At 38.9% G+C, this 26950-nt stretch overlaps 1 protein-coding gene across 1 annotated transcript in view; it reads right to left on the bottom strand.

Moving 5' to 3' along the window:
* The window catches only part of ALK (ALK receptor tyrosine kinase), a 290789-nt gene that overhangs the window by 64474 nt on the left and 199365 nt on the right, over nt 1-26950 (bottom strand). Inside the window, exon 6 of the mRNA XM_048935284.1 lies at nt 8541-8672. Within this exon, the coding sequence (XP_048791241.1) occupies nt 8541-8672 (132 nt within the window). The remainder of the gene's footprint in view (nt 1-8540; nt 8673-26950) is intronic.

The following is a 26950-nucleotide window of genomic DNA, read 5'->3' as shown; positions in this document are numbered from 1 at the left end:
ATATATTTCAGTATGCATCATGGGGCATTCAGGTATTTATCTGGCCTCTACTGCTGGGGAAATCTTGGACAGCAATATTTACTAACGTGCTTCCCTCTTCATGCCCGTAGTCAGCCCAGCTCAGCACTGTGACCTCTCACAAAGGGGAGAAGTGCCTCTAATGAGGTCTCAGATAAAGCACTAAACCCTTCTGTGCTTCAGTTCCTGCATCTGTGGATCTGTTTGGTGGGGTGAATGGAAGAAAATAGTTTATTTTAAGCCATACTTTCAGGATTCAAAGCCCACTCATTCTGTCACTGGCTTTGGATTTCAAGCAGGTTTCCAGCTCCAAACAATAAAGACATACTAGCTTTTTGCCTTTAAATTAATGAGTTTTAAAGTAATAATCACCACATTCAAAGCAGCACGTCTGCATTCCTTCGTCATCGCCTTTGTCCACATTGCAGGTTCTTACAGAATGTTTAAAGCACATCTGAGCCATACACTTCCACTGCCACAGGTAAAAATGCTCCATTGTGCCACAGTTCACTCAATTTGAAAATTTATAAAATCACATTTCCCATCATCTTTAATAAAAACACATTGCCTAATTTCTACTGAAAATTCTATTTCTACTATTCTATACTATTCTATAGTAGAAATTTCTATTTCTACTAGGTTCTACCTTTGCATTTCTCTTCTTCAGCACAATGGCAGATTCTGACCTTATTAAGTAACCTCAGAGAAAACGAGCCTTGTAAAATGTCATGTAAAAATCACCTGCATTATAACATGATCTTCACTTTCAGTGAACAACTCATCATCTGTAATACAGATTTTGTGCCCAGGATGTAGCTGACAACGCTGCCAGGTATGGGGAAGCTTCCCAGCAGTAAAAAGGGCACAAACTTCTTTTATGGGAAAAGCTAGCCTGGGAAAAAAAGGTGCACATTAAATATGGAGTTCCATTACACACCAAAGATGCCAGAATAGACGTAAAGAAGAGCGATGACTGCTTTTATCCTTCAATATAGACAAACCAGTCCTAGGGTGTGGCAGTATAAAGCCCCTGAACACAGGTGCTCAGTGGGTCTGTTCTTTCTTCCAGTAAGGTAGAAAAAGTGCTAGGATGTTCAGATTTAGCTATAAAAGGGACGATGATATTCCTGACTTCTCACAGCTTTTACAGTTACGTACTCAAATCTGTGCTAGCAGTTTAGCCTATATTTATTTCTCCTTCCCTCTGCCCCCAAAGATCCCCTAAAACTGTCTTTGTTGTTTTTTTTATTTTTTTTATTTTTGAAAGGAAAGAAAACGAGACCAGAAGTCTGTTTGAAATTGCCAGATAAAAATAAATTTAATGTGTAAACACATTATAAAACCACATATCCGGGAAACTAGTTTTTCCTTTCAACTGTTTGTCAAAGTCAGAGTAAAAAATTCTTGACTTACAAAAAGTAGGATAAACTACAAGCTCCTAAAGCAAAAGAATCTGCTGGTGGGGTGATACCAGGAATTTCATTAACTTCCCTATGAGAAGAAGAGGCTCCTGAACTCATGAATGTGAAGAATCTTTCCCTCTAAAGCTTTTTGTCTATAAAGTGGGAATCAGTATCCACACCCCAGATAATGTTTATCATCTGATCAAAATGTTGAAATATGATCAGAATTCCCTGTCTGAGACTGCAGGTCAATCAAACATCTCTTCACAGGGCTTCAGCTCTCATTTATACACAGAATCACAGAATGATTTGGGTTGGAAGGGAACCTAAAGCCCACCCAGCCCCAACTCCTGCCATAGGCAGGGCTGCCCCCCACCAGCTCAGAGTTTGCCAGAGCCCATCCAACCTGGCCTTGGGCACCTCCAGGGATGGGGCACCACAGCTCTGGGCAGCAGTGCCAGGCCTCAACACCCTCTGAGTAAAGATTATCTCTTGTCCTGCCTCTACATTTCCTCATAAAAAATCCCTCCCCACCTTTCTTGTTAGCCCCTTCTAAGTACTGGAAAGTCACAATGCAGTCTCCCGAGAGCTCTCCCTTCTCTAGGCTGAACAAGCCCAGCTCTCTCAGCATGTCTCCATAGCAGAGATGCTCCAGCGCTCTGAGCACCTTTGCAGCTTCCTGTGGACCTGCTCCAACAGCTCTGCATCCCTCTTGTGCTAGGAGCTCCAGAGCTGAACATAGCACTGCAGGTGTGTTCTCACGGGAGCAGAGTTGAAGGAGAAACATATCCCTCAACTTTCTGCACTTCTTTTGACGCAGCCCAGGATACAATTAGCTTTGTGGACTGCAAGTACATACCTCAATAGGAAATGCACTGTCAGTGACGCATTCATTTTCCTCCTGGTCTACCCTGAGAAAATTGCTGGGGAACAGAACTGCATTGTCTCGACAGGAATAAATCTAAGATCCTGAATCACAGCTCGCTTCACAGAGGTGACTGAAACAAATCTTTCATCTATGGCTTTTTAGTAGGTCCAAATTTGAACCCAGAACCTGACATACAGGTGAGAGGTATATTTTATTGCTTTTGTTTCCCTCATTCATCCAAATTTGTTATGACAAGATCAAAAACTGAAAGTTAAGGTTTTTACAAGTCTCTCCTTTAAAAAAACATCTCCCAATTCATTCAGCCTAGTCCTTAAATGTGGAGCTGTTAAGCTGAAAGTTGCTTCCCTGTGCTTTACCCCACTACAGAATTTGATTATATTGCATTGTGCTGCCTGAGGCTGAGATCCAAAGAAAATGACAAATTATGATGTGTCCTGAATTCCTACTGAAACAGCTTGGCTTGGTGTCCAGCTGAATTCATTTCACGGCCCTACGTTATCTAGGTTGATGTAAAGAAGTCAGAGCAGCAGGAGGAGTCTAAGTAGTAATCCCTGCCTGGAAGCCAGAAAAAGCTCACTGTAGATGAACAAGTAAGGATAGAAATAAGAAGCTATTACTTCCCCAGAAATTTGATTGCTCCTCCACAGATTAATCTTTTATGAATTTTCAGATGTCTTGTGCACCAGTGCAATGTTCTTTGCTGCTCTTTCTTACTTCAAATACACGGAATTGTAAGTGCTGTACGTATAGCTGCTTCACAAAGTGCACTTTGGCCAGCACTCCTCTGTCAGCATCTACTTCTCAGTGTTCTGAATGCTTATAATTCTAACTTGCATTAGTGTTCACACTGCACTAATGAAGGAAAGCTAACCTGATTTTATTGTAAAAACAAGTGAAATGGAGCAGTCATTATGCCTCCTGAAACAGTAGGTCATGTTGTGTATTATTACTGGTGAAAGAAACTTCAAAAGGTTTAGAACTCCCTAAAATCAAGAGGCAGCTTATGGATTTGGGACAGAGAATAAAGTAATCCAATCAAAACTAAAGCACTGTGAGAATGCAAGTCTTTGCATTTCTTTGAGAAACAGAGATGCTGAAGGGTGTTAAACAGTTTTTTTAACCAAGTATCTTCAAGCCTTCTGAATGATTTTGCCTGAGAGTTTGTTAAACTCAAGTGGCTTTGTTTGTCTTAAAAAAACAAAACCAACAACAACAACCTTTACCTCATTTTTTTTTCATCCTTTAACAGCAGAAAGCCAAACTAGCAACTGGAATAATTCATGAAGCAGATGGCACAGGTTCATTAATGGCTGGCTCTTGACTCAAAACCAGGTGCAAATCAATAAGTTTAAAGTTTTGAGTGAAGTTCCAGACCTGTATTATAGAGGACAAAAACATAAAAGATTACTCATTTTTTGTACAGACCTTTCCCAAATGTAGGAGAAAATCTCAGAAGGCATCTACTCAAAAAGTTCAAAGAAGCACATGAATCTTAAATGTGAGCTTGTTTTCAATGGCTGTCTCTGTGCTACCAAAGTTGTCTACCGTATTCTATCGGAAATGAAGAAGAGAAAGGGAAAATACATTTCAATACAGTCAACAAGAGTTTTCCTTTAATGATGGAAAGCATTGCTACGTTGAGAACTGCCAGAAATTAAAATTCACTGCTAGAGTGGCAGCTTTTGATCAAGAAAGGAACAAAAGGATGTGAGTATGCAAGACAGGAACCTTAAGAGGACTACAATGCAACAGGCTGTTTTTTCATTTGGTTTGCTGCTGGGGGATTCTGCCGCCTGCATCTATCAGTAAGACATCTATGAATCCACTGTTGTTTCCTTTTCTGCCTGGAAAGTGAACTGGCTCCTCTAGAATTATTTATCTGTACTTTTTTTTTTTTTTTTTTTCCAATTGCTCGTGCTATCTCAAATTCAAACTTCACAGGTTCCTATTCTACTTGTCATCCGATTTTTGACAGCTGTGTGCATGCACTTATCTGACTATACAGAACAGTTTGAGTCACTCCTATTGTGAACCAGATACTAGTCTTTCTTACCTCATCTGCTAGCGTTAATCCAATTTGTTTAACATTCTTAAATATTCAGTGAGGCAAAGAGTGAAAATTACTCTATAACCCAGTGGTTATGCAATTCATGTGCAAGGCAGAGGATATTACTCTCAATCTTTCTAGCAGGTAATGTTTATATACTGTGAAGGAGCAATACCAGGAGAGACTGAATAATGCTTTCTCTTCCAAACTGTATATTCCAGACCACACTGCTTTGGAAACTTTCAAAGGAAATCAGAAATATGGGTTCAAATTCATTCAGACAGAAGAAAGAATCAGTCCTGGGTTTGTCACATCTTGAGTGAATCCTCTAAGTTCTGGGTCTCCAGATAATAAACGTACTACCAACACTTTCATTTTTACTATATACTTTTTAAAAATACATCCACACATTTCCTACATGCTCTGCTTGATCAACCAATATTTTCCCAGGCTGAATGCTTCTGGTGAACCTGACCCAGAAGCTAACAAAGTCACTGGCCCTAAAGGCATTCAAGGGACTCAGTTTAGTGGGGAAATACTGGTGGTGGGTGGACAGTTGGACTGGATGACCTTGGAGGTCTTTTCCAACCTTTATGATTCTATGATAGTTTTAGACTAAACAAAAGTGTATGCACTTCTGTTTCAGTGAAACTTTTCTTATCTAGGCTTGCTGCCCTCAACAAAAGATCCTTGAACCAAAATCCAAGATATTGTTACCTAATAAGAGAAGTACAAAACTACTAAAACAAATTCTCCTTTGTAGAGGAAGAGCTCTGCCAATCTGTATTAGTGAAGAATTTCTCTGTTTTTTTTTTTCTTCTTTTTTTTTCAGTAAGTTACAATTCATAATCAGGAATTTACTAGCAAAGACATAAGGCCACCATTATCTGAAGTCTTAACATACATCTGCAAAATATGCTTCTGCAAAATAATCTCCAGAGGGGCATTTCTATCAGTCTGTTAGATCTGTAACTCTGATCCCAAATCAACATGGTTCAGCATCTATCTCTACATCTGCCTCTTTGAAGCTGTCTTTTCCCCCTGCGAGCTTATTTGATTATGACTCAAACAGCAACACAGCAACATGCTTTTCTCCAGGGGTCATCCCTGTCTGATTTTATGCTTTCTACAAAGACTAATTGGTTGCTTGCAGAACAAGCACCGTGACTTTTCATTGGCCACTGATAATTAAAGGGATGTTAACAAATAGCAGGTTTAGGGAGCTTTTTCCAGTTAAGAAAGGAATAAAAATCAAATGATAAGATGACAAGAAAAAAAAAAAAAGAAAGAGGAAATGGAAAAAAAGAATTATTCCAAGCACCTAAAGGTCTGTGAAAGGAAAAAGAAAAAACAAACTAAGAACAATTTTGAAGCTCAAAGTTGGCAGCCTTTGTTTAAAGATAACTTGAAAAGCTCCCTTTCCAGCCGCATGCATGGCTACACATTTTTCTGACAGCTCTTTCTTGTAAGCAGAAGTTCTCAAGAAACCCCTTTCCCTGCTCTATATTTCAGAATCACTTCTTACCACACCTGCAGAAAGCTGATGAAAACATCCACATTACTCAGGACTAAAAGAACAAGATTTTGATCATGTTTCTTTTTTTGTGTAAGTTTTATGCCAATAAAACTTAGGTGTTCCTGTCCTGGTAAGGGGATTGGACTAGATGATCTTTCCAGGTCCCTTCCAATTCCTGGCATTCTATGATTACATTCAACACAACAAACAGACAGAAGCAGAGCAATCAGCAACAAAACTAAGGTTTTAAGTGTGTGAGCACAACCCAAGCTCTTGCAAGCCTCTCTTTTTTGTTGCTTGTAGTAGAAAATGGTGTCTTTTTGGCCTTTTGGCTGGGAGCAATGTCTCCCACTACCAGGGGTTGAAAACAAGCTGTGAGGTCTTCTCAAGCTGGGAACTGTTCTTCTAAATAGGTGGTTACATATCTTCCCCTTCTTACCTTTTCTGTATTTTCAGTAAATCTAAAAATTTTGAAAAACTTTTATGTTGACATAAATGTGCTATACTGCTTTATGCTAATAGCTATGGATGAATGCTGGCTGAAAGGCAGCTGAACAAATCCTCATGAATAGCAGAAGTAGAGTCACGTTCCTTTAGGTCTGCCCTATGCTATGATGGTATTCAGTCTGCATCCATGACTAGCACAGCTCCACAGAAGGAGCTCTACTGTTCCCACTGATATAGATAGGATTACTCACACAAGGCAAAACCATTTAAGAATATAACAGTCTATCTGGACATACAACCAATCCACGTTAAATAAGAGTAAGTAATATGTCCCTGTGCTTGCAGTGACATGAAAATGCATTATAATACCCATTACTCATTGGAACTAGATGATCTTCAAGGTCTCCTTCAGTTTAACCCATTTTATAATTCTATGACTATTGTAATTTTGTAAGGGTGTTCAATTTAAGTGTAGAAAATAGAAATATCATTATTAGATCTGAGTATCAAAATGATTAAAGAGTTGGATCACCTCTCATGCAAGGAGAGGCTGAGAAAGTTGGGGCTTTTCAGTCTGGAGAAGAAAAGGAGGATCTTATCAATGTCTATAAAACCCTGAAAGGAGGCTGCAGAGAAGGAGACAGGCTGTTCAATGGTGCCCAGTGCTGGGACAACAGGTAGTGAGGACAAGCTGGAACACAGGAAGTTCTATATGAACATCAGAAAGCACTTCTGTGCTGTGCAGGTGATGGAACACTGGCACAGGTTACTCATAGACGTGGAATTTCATTATTCAAAAGCTGCATGGATGTGGATTGGGGCAACCAGCTCTGGGTAGCCCTGCTTAAGCAGGGGTTGGATCAGAGGGACGCAGAAGTCTCTTCTAACCCTAACCATTCTGTAATCCTGTTCTAGAGCTCTGTTTTAAAGCTTTTAGGTGAAAGGAAGGTTTTTATACCAGTAATATGAAACATTCTTGGTTCTAAGCTGCTACAGGTCAGCAGCAATGTCACTATTTCTATGGAAGTGAATTTAATACTAACTCAGTGTCAGTAACAAATATTTCAAATTATAACAATTCATGACACTAAGTAGGAGCCTATCACTTCTAGATTTTGACTAATTTCCTAGGTGGTCCCAGGCCAAACCACTGTTCTCCACACCAAAACTATCTGTTACTTTATTTCTTTGTTAGCAGTAAGAACTGAAGTGTGAAATTTGCTAGGAGTTGTGAATCAGTGCCATGTTAAGTTTATGCTAAAAGGTCTTTTAGTCTAGATGTCACCCATACCCACACTTTGTTTGAATTACTTCACCAAGGTTGACCCCTGCTCTAAATGTCACGCATTAAAACTAAACTGAGAGTAATTGTCTCTTCTATTCCAAAGGCTTTTGGCAGTACAGGTATTTTGGCCAGAGAATGCAATTTTGCATACTAAACCAGTCCTGTCAGTAGGAGTCCATAGGCTAGATCTATTGGCAAATACAACAAAACACCACTCCTCAGTATTTGTACACAGACAAAGGGAAATACAATAGAAGCAGAAAAGATAAAAGTATATATATAAAAAAAAGACAAAATATATTGAAGACTGTTGAAGAAATGCTATAAAATATCTAAAGTAACACAATTACAGAAATATTCAGGCATGTAAAGTTTCCAGAAAACTCAAATTGCTATCTAACTCCTGATCTACAGACTGACAAAGATCAAGAACTGAAGAAAGGATAGAAAATGAGAGTAATTAACAAAGACACAATAGTCGGAGTTGGTCTAAGACAAGCTCCTGGCTCCACTCACTTTTCATATCTTAGAATTCCTCTCCTTCCACCTTCTGCCACATGCTGTACCATGTTTTGACTAAAAGCACTAACAAACCACACATTTCATAATTCTGTAAAGCATCTAGTGTTTAAGCTATACTCTCTTTGCATTTTTGATCATGATTTTGATAGATGAGGCAGTAAGAACAGCTTAAAAACCTGCCGCAGAACTAAAGAAGGCAAGTACAGAAACATATCAAGTGGTCCACTCTATGCTGATACCCAGAGAAAGTGCACGTCTAATGGAGGACACCGATCTTTTGACAGTACTGAATTAATTACTACTGAAGTCTCAGGCATTAAAAATCAAAATAATTTATGCTTTTAAAAGGGGCTGCTCAGCTTCCATCTCCCAGAAGGAAAAGGAGGACAGCCTGGGGTTTTGGATTTACTCACTGCACATTGCTCCCTCATCTTCTCCTTCAGTGCAGTCTCTGATGAAGTCACACGCCTGGCCCAGCCTGATTGACGTGCCATTCCAGCAGCTGAAGGAGCCTTCCAGAGCCATTTTTGAGACAGAAGCAGCTCCTAGAGAGAAAGAAAATAAAAGCCACTTAGGGTTACTGAACTGTCTTCTCCCCATCCAACATGGCTGTGGATAACAGTGAAGGGGAGAAAGATGTTATAAAATCCCTCAGCCCAAGAGTTACCTGATAAAGTAGTGGTTTTGTTTCGTTTGTCCAGATCTTTCCAAATACCAAATAGTTCACCTAATACAGAACTAAGGTTCCCAGGCACGTCTATCATTTTAACTTGGAAGGCAGCTTTGAACCTCGAAAACAGGGTTGAAATCCTACGATCTGCTCTGTATTACTTATCAAGAACAACATGGTATGCATGATGGATTGTGTGCAAATTGCTGCTAGACTGATGGTCCTGAAGACTGACATGCTCTCTCTCTAGTTCAGGAATGATGTCTACACTGCCTGGAAAGAACATAAGCTTTTATCACACTGTCCTGTCAACATGTATTACCTATGACTTGGGTGTATCATATCCTCATATCCCTCCTGCGAAAGAAAACAGTTTGACCTCTCTTGGTAGTTTTCTTTCTCTTCTAGATCCCCTTCTGCTTCTGTACTCCTGTCCCCATGAATCATGGAGTCCTGCTGCAGTCTACATCTATTAAGATACAAAGATCACCAATTCATTTTCCCTATGCACAGCAGCAAAAGGCAGCTAGCAGCATGGAAAAGAGCCAACGGCTGTGACATGCCACTGAAAAATACTATTAGAAGTTCATACCATCCATTCAGAAATGATCTGGAGAAGTTGTCTCTTGGCACAGCCCTTTTCAGGAGGCACTGGATTTCCTTGTCAGTTGAGTAGTCAGAGACCATTCAGTGTGACAAGTAAGACTTCTCTCAATCTGAATCCTTTCATTATGGCTAAACTACATGGGGCCAGGACTGATTAGACTACTTAATTTTAATGGTCAGTTACACATGGAAAGTAGGAATTAGCTCAGAAACAGCCTTCAGTCAGTATGTATCGAGGAGGCCAAGCTTGCTAAGTACCAGAGTCCATTCCACAAAATTCTGGGTGTAGACCCAATGCACTGAAACCTTCCTAACTGTTTGCACAGATGAGTCTGTAAGGATAAAGAGGTCTCTGCTGCGAATCCCCCACTGCAAAAACTCCTGCCCTGTCTCATATTAAATGGGTAAGTACTAAAGATTAAACCAAAGCCTTTGGGCAGAATGAGCCATTGTTTGCCTAACTCATCCATGCTTGCTAAACAGAGCAGCTACATCATGTTCTCTGGTACTACAGGGAGCTGGGAATCATTGGTGATTCAATTAGATCTGCACTTGATACTTTTATTTATATTGCCTGCCAAAATTAAAATTAATGAAGCATGTAGGAAAACAACCACTACTTCTCTTCAAGCTTATTTTATGGTGCAAATCAATTCAGGAGTGGGGGGAATACATGTCAAACCTTTTTAATAAAGGACCCAGACTCCTGAAAAGGGTGATCTGTGTTACTGTCAGCTCAATTTTTTGGACTGCCTTAGAGTCATTCTGGCTTTGCTGCATTCAAGCTGCACAGTGCCCTCGTATTTCAGTCAGGGTCAAGGCATGACTACAGAGGAGAGCTTAGCAGAGAAAAAAAAAAACAACAAAAAAGACCAACACAACTCAGCTGGTTGCCGACAGTTTCTTTGGGTCCCTTTATAAAGCTTTATGGCTAAGAGAAGGTACCCTCCTTGCCCTTGCAATGCTCTTTGCAAAAATGCATTCTTCGAGACACTGTCAAAAGACTTCAAAAGTCTTTTGAAGCAAAGTTCTTTGCTTGCCTCAAGCCGGTCTCAGTGTGCAAATAGATGCCCACAAAGCTGTAAGAAGTGGCTCCGAGAACCTTAGTAGAGGATCCTTCCTCTATGGCGTATGCACCAAACCCATGGAGCACCATGTTGCTTCAAGTACCAAGTAATGAAAACTTAAGCAGAGAACTTCCATAAGGTTAGAAATATCAGGATGTTCTTAAAAATGTTGAGGTCCTAGTTGAATTCAGAAGTACTTTTGTCTTTGAATTACCCCATGTATGCTTTTAAAGAAAGTCCCACATTTATTACCAGTTCTCATATCCCATTTGGCTTGTCTGCAACCCTTTCAACACTGTCTATGTTTTAGCCCAGAAATCTTGCATTTCAAGGTCACATGCAGACATTCAGAATAGAGGCTGTTGCAAGCAATGGAGTTTTCTGTTCATCCAATTCATTACAACTTTGTAAAGGCACTCAGTTTTCCAAGCACGAGTGCATTAACACTAATTTTAATGGAACCAAGGCATTCAAAAGCACCTACTATCTTCCCAGATGTCTTTGTTGTAGACCCCAAAATTACAAGTCTCTTGAAGTCAACTGACTGTGATATTAAAAGCCATCAGTTACAACTAGACATTAAGCAATTCCAGGAGATTGTCCTCCAAAACAAAACAGCAGATTTGCATGCTTATTCATCTCTGCAGAGCTGGCACTTGAATTGGCTTGAATTTGCATTAGATGCACATATACATGCTCCTGGTGTAGCTTAGAGATCACAAATAGCAAAGCTGCAGCTGAAGGAATGGCTGGGCTCTGTGACAGTGCATGATATTTTTCTGTCTCCCATTTAATTCCTTACAAAGTACACAAAAGCAAAATGAACTGAAGATTAAGTCGTAAGACAAACAGCTGATCAAAAAAAGCCCAAATACAAGTGATCCTTTTACTAGGCCACAGTATAGAGGTGTCTGTGTCCGAGTTCAAGGAAACTTGATTTTCAATTAAAATATTTTGTAACAGACATTTGATCTGATTTTTCATTTCCCTGCCCCCATCACTTCTGGCCAGTGGAGCCAGAAGGACCTTCATTCTCAACTCATATACAGAAGATGTTCAAGGAGAGGAAAATGAACTGTATCAAATGAGTATCATAGGAAAATTTGTGGGAGACATCCTTTATATTTACAGCAATGTTTATGTATGTAGTCAGGGGCATCCATAAATTACAGTAGTCATTAAGCTGTACCATGGCTGGCTTAGAGCCTTACAAATCATTATTTAAACAGCAACATTAAACAAATGGTATTTTGGGCTCTAAATTGAAAGGAGAAACAAACAACTCCTTGAGGACCTCACGTGCCCTGCTTCTGACCACAGTCCAGAACTGAAAATGTTCAAATCCAGTACCAAACCTGAGAAAGAAATGATAAGTCTGGTCTCTTGATTTACTTTTAGTTTCTATGCAGCATGATCAGCACGAAAGGCAAAAATGACATGGCTTAACCTAACACAGGATAAACAGCTCAGACTGTGAGGCCAAGTGGGGATGTAATTTACTCTGCAGCAGATGTTGCTCTGGGTTGGGCTGCCTCTTCTCTCCTCCATTCCTCCTTGATCAGCAGGGAAATCAAAATGTATTGGCAAGTTCTGGCAAATTGGTCCCTGAGGAATGCGGCTAAACGTGAGCATTTGCTTGTGACAGTTGCTCAACAGATCACTGCAAAATAGGAACCTTCAACTGACTGCCACCACATGTGAAAGTGGGAGAGAAGACAAATTCTTACAGGCATTCACAAAGATCTCTGTTATCTTGCAAACTGGCTGCACTACTAATTGGCATGCAGGATCAGTCGAGCTGAACACAATTATACCTTCAAGTGTTACATGGAATCTCTCAGGCCATAATTTTCAATGCTACTGAAAGCTTCTGGGACCAACACAGTCAGGTAAAGAAGAGAAACAAGACAGACTAATGGAACATTTCCTTGCTTGCTTTGAAAGAATTGTCACTTGTGCCTTGTAAAACAGAAGAACAGACTTCGCAATAATTTGGGATGAACCTGCACCCTTGTGTGGTTTCCACTGACAAGAAGGGGTTCACTTGGCTATCTTGGAGGAACCCAGCCAGACACAGCTGAACTCTGGTTCTGGTGGTTCTCAGGACAAGACCCTGCATATGTATAAGGTGAAAAATTCCACTTCTAATTGCAAAAAAGTAATAAGAAATACCCACATATGGAACTCTACCGTGCTTATCTCACCACATATGCTTAAAAAAAATAGAACTTTCCTATGCACATGTGCTTCAAAAAATAGAACTTTCCTATGAAATAAATGGCTTTAAACTGGAAGAAGGTAGATCTAGACTAGATGTTAGGAAGAAATTCTTTACTGTGAAGGTGGTGAGACACTGGAACAGAGGCTGTGAATGTCTCCACCCTGGAGGCATTCCAGGCCAGGCTGGATGGGGCTGTGAGCAGCCTGGTCTAGAGGGAGCTGTGTCTGTCTATAGCAGGCGGTTGGAACTACATCACCTTAAAGGTCCCTTCCCACCCAAACCATTCTATGATTCCACGATGATTATCTCTTTAAAAATAGTTTCAAATGCTAGTGCTGCAGTTTCATCCTCCTCCTCCCAGCTAAGAAATGCTACTGAAAACCATGGATTGTGGAACATTATTTTTATTGCTTACTTGATACAAGTACTCACCATTAACTTCTCAATTTCATTTGCTACTCCTTTGGTTGGATTTCCAGGCCCTGACTCAGAGCTATTTGAAAAAAGAATACTTGGGGATTTGAAGGTTGCAGGGACAAAGAAAAACTGTTGCTTATCTATAATAAAAGGATAGTGAGAATTTAGGGGAGTTTTTGATCATTGGTTTTGCTATGAATTGTCCATTTCTCATGGGCACATCATTTTCTCATTGATCATCTCCAAACCATCAGCTTTACAGCAGTGCAGACATCCTGTCCTGGTGCTGAGGATAGCCATATTATAGCACAAAGCAAACTCTCCACTGATACTGAGACTATAATACCCCTAATTCCACTACTGGAGGAGTTAGAAGATGTAAAATAAAGGAGGTAAGAAAGAGAAAGAAGAGAAAGCGGGGTTCATGTTTAAGGAAAATGAAGCCATCCTTGATAAATGGCATTTGAAATCTAACGTGATATACGGCAGACACATAAATTGCAATCTTACAGCCAAGCTAGACTGCTCTCATGTCCCAGGTACCCAACCCCAGGACATCTGTATTCAGATCTGCAGAAGAGTCAAGCAGTCACAGCTGCTAATGAAACCAGAGAAATATATGCTTGGAAAATACAATGTCCTAAAAAAACACTTTAACAAAAGATTGGATTCCAGATTTCTCAAGCCAAGCAGCCAAAATCAGTCAACAGTTTATAATTTCTAACTTTAATCTTCGTTACAGCATCATTACTGTTGCCGCTGTTGTCTAAGATTGCAACTGAAGCTGCATTTGTATGGAGAGGTAATTTCTTTTTATTACATTGCCTGTTAGAGGCAGAAAGAACAGCCAATGTTCATATGTCTGAAAGCTTACCCATCTTTCCAGTCACATAAATTGTCTTTAATCTTTGTATTTCACTTCCTATGTTCAAAATGGGACAAACTATTACAGAAGCTCTGTGACGTTCATTAACACTTGCAAAGAACTAAGATGTTATGATAGCAGAGCCTTGAGATAACCTGCATGGAAATTATTTAGTGTTTGGGGTGCAATTTCAGTAATTTACAGTACAAAATGAACAGGGCCATACACATGATAAAGATAGGCCAAAAAAATGCTGAATGACTCCCACTGAGTGAGCACCACCTGTCCTGCATGCCACAGGGGCACAGCTCCCACAGAGAGCTACTCTAAGGTTTGCCTATTAGAGCCATGTAGAAAATGGCATTTTCATGAAATCTAACACTTCAGAATTTCACGTGCACATGAAATCTAACATTTCAGAAAGTACTCTACCTTAAAATAAAAATGCCAAACTTGCTCAGGGAACAAAAACTTCACAACAATTCTGGGTAGGAAATACTGACTTCAGAGATCACAATATGTATCTCAATGTCATAAAACCAAGAAATCTGAACACACTTGAATTCAAAGATAATGCCTTTTGTCAGGAAACTCAAGTGCAAAGCTACTCACGTCAATAATTCAGCCAGCTCAGTTCTAACACGCTCTCTGCTGCTGTTCTTTCAAAGTGGGATTGTTATGTTTAGTACCCAGTGCTTGCAGTGCCTGCTTCTTTTGCCTTGCCTGTCAGTATGATTGCTTACACCAAAGAGAACTTAAAAGCACAGCCTAAGAACAGGCACTTACTCAGCACCACATTTCAGTAGTATGAGCCAGCATTCACATCCTCTGCATTCCCTTGGAAATGCTTCTGATCAGGTCAAGTCACTTTTCCTAACTTATAACTGAATGAATTTCCCACATTACTGTTTATGTGATGTAGCCTTCCTAAGCCTACAGCAACAACCAGCTTTTTTAGAACTAATACAGAATGCCAAGTTAGCTGTATTTTACACTTCCCTGTTTTTTTAATTAGGGAACTTGACTGAGGATCTAATATTTATCTTCATTGCTCCCGAGACAGCAAATAATTGCTGAGTGTAAGAAACCACATGATAACATCTTTTCCTATTAATCTTGCACAAAATGTAACCGTTGCTTTGTTGGGGCTCACGATAACATAAGTATTTCTTGCTCTGATTTGCTTTCCAGTGAACAACTTCAACAGCATGTCAAAATATTAAAAGGAAGTAAAGAGGAAGTAAAAGGATTAAAAGGCAGTAAAGAGAAGCAGCAGAGGATTTCATAGAAAAAACATGATTTTCCAACATGCAAAATATTCTGAAGTACCTACAAGGTTGAAAGTGGCCAAAAAGGATAGAAAATTAATACTTGTTCCCCAGTATCTATGAAACACTGTGTACACACAGTCATTGGTTATTTTTATAATTATAACTCACACAGCAGATCTTTCGTTTTCTTCCTTTGATATCAACATCCAGACTTCCAACAATGTAATCCAACAATGTAATGGGATAATTGGTTTTGAAATCCCAAATGTCATTTTCTTTTGTTTTTGTTGTTGTCAGTGCTTCAATATCAGACCGTATTTGCTATATGATTTCCTTTTTTACTAAGCTTCCATTGTATCTTCGTGAAGTTGAAAAAGCCAACAGCCCAGCTTTCATCCCTCTCCTAAAAGCAGTGATTACTCCAACAGTAAGTGGCAAACAGACAAAAAAAACAAACCAAACCAAAACAACAAAACAAAACAAAACCACACACACACCAATAAAAGCAACAAGAAAACTCAAAAAAGAGAAAAAACACCAAAATATTTTCTGTGATTTTTACAAAACACAGAGCTTGGAGGGGGAAAATAACACATTTACATATGTTTACAATAACAACACATACAACTTCTCCCATTAGCTCTGCCATTCCCATCAGACCTCTCTGGATCTGAATGGGCTCAGATGCCAGCTCTTATCAGCCAACAGTACCTTCCCTGTGGGAAATGATGGCTGGACTGATTGCTAGCTCAGTGGAAGATCAATGCTGCTTGCCACAGGTGATGGACTCTGACAATCATGAGGTGGTTAAGATCTCAAAGTTTATTTGTAGACAACAGCAGCAGATTTAACACTGCTCTACTCTCCACATCAGACATAGAACTGCTTTGAGATAAAATGAGCCACTAAAATAGGACACAAAAATAGTGCATACTTTTTTGGGTTTTGAATTAATGCAGTACAAAACACGTGCAGTGTTTTTCTTCCCAGAAGGCTAGGTTCAAATCCACTTGAATTATTAAGGTTTACCTTTGCCCGTTGAGACTCCCCAGTTCCAGGAACAACCCAATAATGGATTTGGTTTCCAAAGCACTACATCGAGTAAAACATTAATAAAATTTTAAAGATGATGAAACTAAGGCAGCAACCAGTTTCATATAATGAAATGAGGCTGTGAAGTGCCAAAGCCAGACTAACTGATTCCCATTCAGCCTCTAGCTGTTGCACTGAAGTTTCCCAAATGCAAGAAAAAAGCAAAAGAAATAAGAGAGTGGAGAAGACTGCTTGGATCATCAAGAACTGAACTCTGCAACAGTCACATCTCAGCAATCTCTAAGGCACTGCCAAAGAAGTAAACAGGTACAGCAGTCTTCCTTGTCATGAAAAACACATAGAAGTACGATGACCCTTGCTGTGTTCAAACATCACTTTAGATTTAAAAAGAAATATTTTTCATTTCTAAAATGTAATTTTGCTTCTATAACTGTTCAAAGTAGCACCTCTCCTCTAGCTGTCAGCAGTATTAAATTACGGTTTATAGCCTTACTGCAGACCAGTTGCTGGGGGAGACGAGTGGAATATTGCAAATCTACACAATCACAAACATGCTTATGTGGATCCTTTCAGCAGGGTGCAGTGATGCACACTAATATCACAGCCAAATGCTCTTCTGTGCAAAGCAGGGGCTCCATAATAGGAAATCAATAATTACTACAGGTAGAAGCAGAAGCTTGCCAGAGAAGAAAGTTTTATGTCACAGCACTCTTCACTGTGCCAACCCCTCTGACTCTGCAATTGTACAAGTGCAGCAAATTGTTGTCAAGGAGATAATTTCCACTTTGTTCAAAACCAGAGAAGCAATAGCTCAAAAACTCAAAGTATAAGCAGAATGTAATTGCACACAAGCACTTGCTGTGAGGGAGAGCAATAACACTGGCCACTCATAAGAGATCTCCCAAATGGGGACCTAATGTGGATAGAGGCAATCCAGCTTTCAGTTCTGTGCAAGTAAAAGGACGTCAGTGCAGTGTTATCCTATCTCAACATGTCCTTGAACGTCAGTAAGTTGGTGGATGCTATGACTCATTGGTGACTTTTCCAGTTGAGTGCACTGAAGACTGCCTACACTTCAGTGCTTTGAAGTCCAATAGGATGGAGAAGAAGCAGTTCCTTACTCTTGTGTGCTAGGCTGTGCTTCAAGCCTTGCTAAACTTCAGTGAAATTATCCCAGGAGCAAAGCTGTTGAAGGTCAGTGGCACTGGACATCAAACAGAGCCTGAAGAAGAACTCCTTTCTGGAATCTGTGGCTCTACCAGAGGCTATCTGCTAACCCATAAACATGTGGAAGACTTATGAATCAGGAAAGATTATAGAAAACAAGAACAAAATGACCCACAGATGTCAGAGAATAATGCAGTGATGGGCTCCATATAAGCAATACACACCGAAGACATCAGTGAAAAACACAAGATGACACTGCAATTCTAAGACAACCACCTGGGTTTCAGGCACTCTCCCTGCTGTCTTGTAGCACGCTGAAAAACACCTTAGTTAATGCTCTCCATGCAAGAGTTTTTTCCCAAACACATAATGAGGTGCAGAGAGAGTAGTAAGAGTTGACCAATATTATTACTCAGAATTACTATGCCCTGAGGATGAGATGCCTATAGGTTGCTAGCCATGGTGAAAATGCTAGGTAAATATTAAGCAGCTTTAAAAATAATAATAATAATAATAATACACTAACATGAATTTTAATAAAATTATTGCTATGTGTACAGATAGATCAAGTAGATAGAACATGTCTTCTGGTAACGTGTCTCCAGGTTTTCTTAAGATCTTTGTCCTTCAGTAAGTAAACCACGCAATTAAACAACTCTCAGAGGATTTTACACAACTACTGAAAACTGATAGCCATTTGCATATTTCTCATCAAATTACTTCTGGCCATCAAGTTGACTAGGTGAGACCTAAAAGGTATTTTACATGTGTCTAAACTTAAAAAATAATTTAGTCTTGATGTATGAATTTAAGAGACCAAATAATGGTTAACAGTAGATTTTGTATGCATTTCATGAAGTGTTACTTCTCAACAGTGGTGTATGGGAACTGCTGAATCACAGCCTGAACTTCTGATTGACCACCTGAGGCGAGCAATGAGTCAGCCATGGGAACACAGGTGAAGGCAATTCACCTGTGCTACCAGAAGGGGTGGAGCCTGGCTGCACCTCTCCTGGATCCCAGATTTAAGTGCTGACTGTTACTGAGGAAGGATCTCTTCCTGGAGATCACTCCTCATGGAGAATATTGTGATCCTACAACACTAGTAAGCATTTTTTATTTATTATCTTCCTGTTGCAATAATCTTACTTAGCCTAACTTTCCTGTACATTTCATAATTATAACATCTGTATATTCATTGATTTTGTAAGTGGTCATCTTTGTGAGGTCAGTCATCTTAGGGGACATAAATTCTTTTTGTTTTTTTCACTTTGGTCTGCAGTTTGTTCTGAACATTCACCTTCAGCTGCACATAGTCACCTCCATGGTGTCTTACCTTATACTGAGTGCAAAGGTGTCACACACCTGATATATATAGATATATGTGTGTGTATTTACGAAGAGAGCAGTTAAATTACCTGACTTTCAGCCCTCCTGGGGCTTTCCTTTAGTGGGATGGAGAGGCAGTAATAATGAATGTCACCATACAATTATTCTGATCACTGCAGCAGTAGGACATAACTTTTAACACATAGGGAATCAACACTCAAAGTTTAGTGAAATAACACCAACAAAGTGAACTACTCTGGAATCTGCACTTGTCAGGAAAAAACATGCCACACCTCCATAGCAAGGACTTCTTGAACAGCAACAGGACTCTTAAGCAGTAGTAATTGCAATAAAGGCTCTCAACCCTACTTCTACAATTCTCTTCTTTCCATTTGACATGTAATTACCACTGCTTTTTAATTAGTAATATAATATGAAACAGTCTTTCCCTGTTATCACAAAGATGACAGAAGAGCCTTACTCTAGCATCTAAAATGGATAAAAAAAAAATAATAAATAAAAAAAAAAAAATCAATGATTCACTGCCCAACACAGTCAAGAAGGTCAGAGGGCTCTGCATTCATAGCAGCCAGGTCTTTATGGATAACAGTCCCTGCAGTCTCTGAAATATTTTCAGCAGAAGAGTAGGAAGACTAAGCAAACCAAGAGTTGGTAAAAACAAGGTGGCAAATCCAGATTAACAGCCCTCTATATATGTAGAAGCTTCAGTACCAGCAATAGCAGCTGACACTTTCTCCATGCTGCAAGAACTCATTCATCCTACTTCCATTTTAGTCCTCTCTCCACTTTAATCCAATGACAATTCTGCTGGAAAGGTCTAGGGACACCTTAGTCTTTGTCAATTGAAAGGTGTATTACAGCAGCCATTAAGCCTCTTCCAGGTAGATTATGACTAAGTTACCACTTCCAATATGAAGCATATCCTCAGAAATAAAAAGTTTAGCATTCTTTTTGCAATATGCAAGAAAGGAAAAAAGAATCAAATAACCAAGAACTGTACTCAAACAGTCAAAACACAGTTATCAATTTTTTTTTTTTTTTGAGGGGTTTCAAACTACCATTCTATTTGGGTGTGTAGGAGCCTTTTTTGCAAGCCAAGCCACCTTCAAAAATGCTGCCTATCAAATACAGAATCTGACCATTACTCTTAAATTGGCTCCTAGGCTATGACCTTGGGGGTGTCGCTTCACTTCCTCAAGCTTCCATTTCATTGCCTGCACCAGAAAGAAATAAATCTTGTTGGGATTACGTGGTCTCCTTATTGTTCAGAAGTAGAGCTATGTGAACTGTGTACTTTTTCTTGCACAGAAGAACATATCATTTTTAAGAGCTTATCTAAAATGAAAATAACCTTTGAATAAGGAAAATGTTTTCTAAGTATGAGTTCAAAAGATCTCACTTGACATGGAAAAAAAAAAAAAAATCATGGAAAGGCCTGGGTTGAAAAGGACCACAATGATCATCTAGTTTTAACTCCCGTTATGTGCAGGGTCTCCAACCACTAGACCAAGATATTGCTTAGTTTCGGTTTTAGAAATGCTCCAAATTTGCTTTATTTTGGATATTAAGTCAATATTTTTTAAAGGAAGTGGTATTAAAATGTATAGCTTTTCTTATCATTTCTAATTTTTCAGTCAAAATACTTAGTAAATTTTACCAGAAATTTGAACAGTTTCATCTCACCGAAGTTACATACTTAACAAAGCTAGAATAAAGACAGAGATGCTGCCCACCCCTTTTGTAACATACAGAGGCTCTCAAGTGGAAGGCTGTACTGAGAGTATCAGTAAATGCTATTCACAAGTCCTCAGGGTGGCAGAAGTGCTGGAATCATTACCACATGCTATCACAGCATCTGCCTGAGGAAGCCCTGGGTCATTTGAGCTTGGTCCTGTCCCCTGAAATCTAATCATTCAGATGCTGCACCCAGTGAGACGATTATTATTATTATTATTTTTAACCATGTAAACTAGGTTAGCACTGACATAATTGAAAACATGCTCTCCATTTGGCAAATATTAAAAATGCAAATCCTAGCAAAATACAGGTATTACCAGCAACCTCAAATTTGCACTGTAGTGAAAAATGACCACTGATGCTTCACACTGCTTCACATGAGCACTGAGGGCATATTATGCTGCAATTGCTTTTTCCCTGAGTGCCAGTATGGAAAATAGTTAATGCAAAACTCAACATTAAAAATTTCACTGACAATTAAGGTGACAGATTAAAGTGATCTACATGCAATCTGCAAACTAGTTTGGCATTCGCTGATTAATGCAGTAAATTGGGTAATAACAAATCTTACATGCAATGATGTAAATCACTAACTTCACTCAGCAATATATAGATGGTGTCAACTTTTGATGCTAAGTTGTTAATTTTCTGTAGGTGAAGCACTGAGTATCTATTACAGTCTTAAAATGAGATTATGAACAGAGACTTTCAATTTTAGAGCAGAATAATTTCCAGATTAACAGTGGAGTGTCTGGTACTAATATAACTGTTCAGATTTCCAAAATTCAAGTGAAAATTGCTTCTTATTGTGGTGGAAAACTGTAATAGAAACCTACCAGCATCTGAATCCAAGCTTTTTAATGGACATGTATTTGAAGGCAGAGGGATGCTTTATAAATGTGACATATTTCTCCAAAAAGGTGCTCTCAAGAACTCCCTTCTTCAAGCTCTGCTTTGATACTTTGTACAATACAGATCTGCTGCTTTTAGAAATTGCAGGAAGGAATGTCACAGAAGAGGCCTGAAACCTAAAATATTTGGCCCAATTACTGGAAGCAAGGCGTAGTCCCTCTCAGTATTCTGCAGGTGCTCAGTCAACAGACCCCAACTTCTTTCAAATTCACGAAATGAAGATACTTCCCTCTACAAAGCAGTGCAGGGTTCTAGCTTTAGAACTTCAGCTCATCGTTTTCAATGCTAATGAGTTAAACTTGACTGTAACAAGAACTTGGAGTTACTTGTACCTGTTGTATAGGTAAGTCCCTTTTGGTTACAGGCAGACACACATCTCCAGCTACCCTGGCAGGACAGATTATTGCCTACATCTATTAAGGACTGCTTTCCTTTCCAGCCCCCAAGGGAAGAGCCATGTGCTCCCTAGCTTATTTACGACAGGGGAGTCCAGAACAACAGCTCTTACCAACTCAAGGATTTTATGTTAACCTGCCCAATCTTCACATGACAGCAGCAATCTGGGCAGCATTTAAATGTCTTACATACTCTTCTTGCTTGCTTACGGACTAGAGGAGCAAGGCCACGAAACGGTGCTGCAACAAGGCAGAGGTACACCTCAGTGGCTGTGCACTAGTCACTATTACAAAGATGCCATTCTATTACACAGAATAGTTCTAATACGTAATAATATTGTTATTTTTCCTTTCAAGGCAATTTATGGAGGACTATTTTTCCCTTTGTTTTTAAAAGAGAGCATACTGAAGAACATCAGACTTCTTACTATCATTATCTTAACAGCTTTGAGATTTGTTAGCACAGCTTGGTCTTCATTTGAAATACTCAGCTCAGATCTGTTTCTACAACTAGGAGAATGGTAAAACAAACCAAACAGCTTCAGTTATCCTCACATCCAGAGAAAATTCTGTCTCCACACAAGAAATGCACAAGAGGGACCTTTCTTTAAATCAAGATGGAGATTTAAAATGAGTGCATACAGGAAATCATAGTGGCTTTCTCAGAGAGTATTTTAAATTATGAAAACATAATAGGCATACAAACAAATGAACACAGGAACTTGCTACAATTTTATATCCAGAACATAAGTTTTTGTTTCAGATTTTTCCTAGTAAACTAGACACATGGATAACACAAATGTAATGAAATATTAATTCCCTGACATGACCCCTAATGGTATATTATGCCAAAGATATCTTGTCAGTTGAAATTTAGGCTAGAACTTGGTGATCTCAGAGAAACGGATTTGAAATGACTAACTCCTGAGTGTAACCAGATATTCATAAAGAAGTCAGAAGGATTATGGTTCAAGACAAATACTTCACATAATACAGATCTTAACCTCATTTAGAAGTAACATTTAAGCCATTATTAAGGGGTTGAGTTACCACTTCTGCTTAAACGGAAGTCACACAGTCATTCATTCACAAGGGTAAGAAAAGCAAGCAAGATAGTGCAAGAGAGGGAACTGCACCTAGGGGCAAAGAAGTGATTGAAAAAAAATAACATTGATCTTCTATTACCACTCTATGGGAAAGAGGCAAGGGATCCAGTGTCCAAATGCAACTCAATTTGGGCAGATTTTTTTAAAACCCTTCAGTGTGAGGTTTCTCATAAAGGAATGTGTCAAACAAAAATCAAAGCTTCTATGTCAGGGATTTTATACGGATACAGAGAAGCAGAATGATCTACAGGATTCCATCAGAAGTCTTTTGGTGTGGCTCTGGTTCTAAGAGAACCAATTTACTTACAACAAGCTGCTTCTGGATCTGCATGCTCTTCTGCGTGACTGTTCTGTTCAGAAATATACCTGCTATTCCAGACCCATTCATAAAATATCTACAGAGTGTACTGCAGTTAAAAGCCCAAGTTTGATTTCTGGCTCTATATTTGTAATATACACAGGCTTCCCAGGACAGCTGGTCTTTTTTATTTTATTTTATTAGTTGGGTTTTTTAAGCCTAAAGAGGATTCTAGCTATGACTGGAAGCATCTTGCCAATGCTTTTACTAGTAATGCCAGTATTACACAGTATTCCTGGATAGCACTGTTAGTCTTGCACACAACAGCCGTTTAGCTTTTTCGGGGTTTATCCTAAGAGACTTTGAATAAACTGCTGTACAATAATTACTACAAAAAGATCTATCTAGCATACTAAGCAGTGAGCTTTGAGGAAAATCCATTTGTTAAAGATTCATTACCTGACACAATTCATTCAAAAGTAAAGAATCGGTGTTCTTTTAGGTGTGCTGTTAGAAATTCCAGGCTACAATTCTTCAAGCAAAGCATTGTACCTTTTCTGACACTGATGGTGCTATGATGCTAAAGGTAGAATGAATTGCTCTCTGAAGTATCTCTTTTTCTCTCTGCTGATTGCAGATAGACCCGAGAGACTAGCTTTGACATGACACCTAACTTCCAGATGCCTGAAGTCACAAAAGATGAATACCATCTTGTCTAACATAATACAACAAAGCATCTGAATGTCTGAACTAAATCTTGCATAGAGAGATGGAATCCTGTGATGTTGTGAATTAGATGACTGGTTTAACATACAAACTTCATTCCCTGACCATACAGTTATGGTCTAGATTGAACTGCTTAGGAATAAGCTTTGCAAATGGAAGTCAAGGAGAGCACTTTTTGATCTCTGCTGAAAATATTTTCTGGCTTTGTTCAAAGCAGCCAACATCAAAAAGTTTAGACCAAAAATTAGCCAAAGGTTGGGGGGACAAATTCATTGCTTTTTCTATGCTTTCTTTATGAACTTTTGGCACCGTGTAAAAGTCTGCCATGACCAGCCTCTCTGCCCAAGTAACTTTCAAAATGAGTGCAATTTTCTAAAGGGGAGGCCCCAGTGACAGCTCTCAATTATACCAACACAATTATAGCTTAAGCAATGCCTAGCATTAACTAAAAACTCAAAGCTGACAGCAAGGCTACTCCTTCCTGTTTCATCAGCCAAGTACTTCTATTTACATTTGTTACAGATGCTCCAGTAAATTGTTGGTTATTGTTATAGCTACTAATGGCCTGATTCTGTTCACTGCTTCACTCTCATTTCTAAGATCGATAGAAGAGCTTTTAAAATAGTTTCCATTTCCACCCATCTGATTCCATCCCGGGGCTGACTAATCTACTACTCACTCACTGTGCCTCTTGCCAAAGGGTTTTGCTCATTTTTACTCAACTATTGCAACTTGTCTTTCTGTTTGCACTAAGTATTTGCAATCTCAGTGTAACACACAGACTGGAGACACCTGTGAGTACTGGTGTGAGAAGGCACAGCAATAGGAATAGAAGGAATAGTAACAAACTCCTCTGTAGCATTGGCAGAACAGTATCACTGTAGGGTTACAATGCAAGAAGAGTAAATTTGCAAAACTGACTTTCATTTGGTGGCATCCTGCCTGGTCATGACATGATAATTACCCTACTGGTACAGGAAAGGAATGTACTCTTTACTTCGAATGCCAAAAAATAATTTGAACTAGAGAGAATGTTCTGGTTGCTATTACTCTTAAGACACTGCTGATAACTGTAACTGCTAGGAACAGAAGAAGCAAGTAGAAGTACATTTATTATAATTTATGGTGAGCTACATGAAGCCATAAACTAGATGACATTCTACAAATCAACAAATAAGATGAAGACTATACTATAATGTACACTTATGATGCAGTAATAATTGCCCTAACAGTTGCATGATGAGATTAGATAGGTAGGAATGTTTTATGACTGAAGGGAAAAATAAAGGAATAGGCTTGCCCAAATGAGAGAAATTGCTTGATTTCACTTGGGAGCAGAGCAAGTTGGAGATGCTGTTAAGATAAAATTAGAGGAAAACTGAAGACAAACAGTGTAAGCAGGGAGGACCACACTAAAGCACTCCAAGCAAAAAGCAGATTAAAACATGTTCTGAAGTGGAACGTTTTTATAACACACCAAGAAATTATTATTTTGCATTTCTCATTTGTCTTGATTAGTTGCAATCTATACTTTTAGAAAATACCCTTGGTACAAAATGAATTTTGCAATCTAACTTTTTAAAAATGTAACTTTACAGGGATATGCGTAACTACAAACACTGAGCATCAGCTCTAGCATCCTTTACCAAGAAAAACAATGCCAGCTATAATGTAAACCAAACTCTCCCATTAGCTGTGAAGAAACAAGCAATGACAACAAGAAATTCAAAACAGCATTGTTCCTATCAAATTTCTTAGGTTTCTCCTTTTTCCCAAAAGCTATGATAAATAAACAGGCGCAGACCTTCAACCAATGCAATCAAAGCTCCAACAATTACCAACTTACTAACAAAAGATCTACCCAAGTAACTTCAGAGTTACTCACTTCACTTTCTTTACTTCATGAAGTTGTTTACATGCAGTAAATACCTCAGGTACTTAGCTGTCTGAGCCACTTGGCATTTCTTTAGACATTCTAGTCACTTCTGTTTTGTCACTGATGTGTACCATAGAAGTGCCTGATGAGTTAACACTATTGCCAAAACTTCATGTTTAGTGTTTCTGAGCTTACAGTGATAGCTCTTTCTTCATTTTGGTTTCTTTGGTATCAACTTATTTCCATTGTTACTGCATGAGGTACATAAAGAGTAAATGACACACTCTGTAAGTTAACATAAACATTGAGAGTATTACAGAAATATTAGAACTTCTTTGGTTTTATATTCATTCTTTTTTGCACCATACACCACCATGCTGAACTTACATCAGTGTTGCTTACAGCTCTAAGGGACATCCTAAAAATTCAGTCATAGTTTGTAATTTAGGCTTAAGTGCACAGAATATTCAGTGCTGTAATCTATGCAAAATCATCTACTTCAGATTGTGGCTAAAAAAAACCAAAACAAACAAACAAACAACCAAAACAGCTCAGATCCCAGTGTGTCACAATCTATTATCTCACAAGAGTGGATCAATTGCCTCTTACCTTCAAAGTTTAAAGGTATCATAGTAGTTGCTTTGTTCAGATTTATAACAAATTAAAAAATCCAACACTTACATCATTTTCAGAACATGACAAATCTCTCTGTAAGAGCTGACTAAATTATATTTCCTTGTACATCTGGAAAACATTTCCAAACCTTGTTTTGCTTATGAATTTGCTGCTACTCCATCAGTCATGCCCCATAGACAATACACTTCAGCCTGGAATGAGACCCAGAATCCAGCTGACTCATTTAAGTGCTTGCAATCTCCCAGTGGTACAAAACTTCTGCACTTCAGTTGGCACTTATTTAAAGCAGGAGGGGAAGCGTTCTTCGAATCTCTTTTATGTAATAAAACCTAACTGGTAATTTAAGATCTCTCCATCTGTGTTTGACCTCTCGATCAATATGCCTTAGTACCAGGGCTTTCAAAGGCTCAATTCATAAAAGCAATGTATGCTTCATTTACAGAGATACTC

This window comes from Lagopus muta, chromosome 2 (assembly GCF_023343835.1).
Source record: "Lagopus muta isolate bLagMut1 chromosome 2, bLagMut1 primary, whole genome shotgun sequence".
In the NCBI taxonomy this organism is placed as follows: Eukaryota; Metazoa; Chordata; class Aves; order Galliformes; family Phasianidae; genus Lagopus; species Lagopus muta.
The sequence above is the reverse complement of the archived record's forward strand: the minus strand, read 5'-3'. Positions and strand labels throughout refer to the sequence as shown.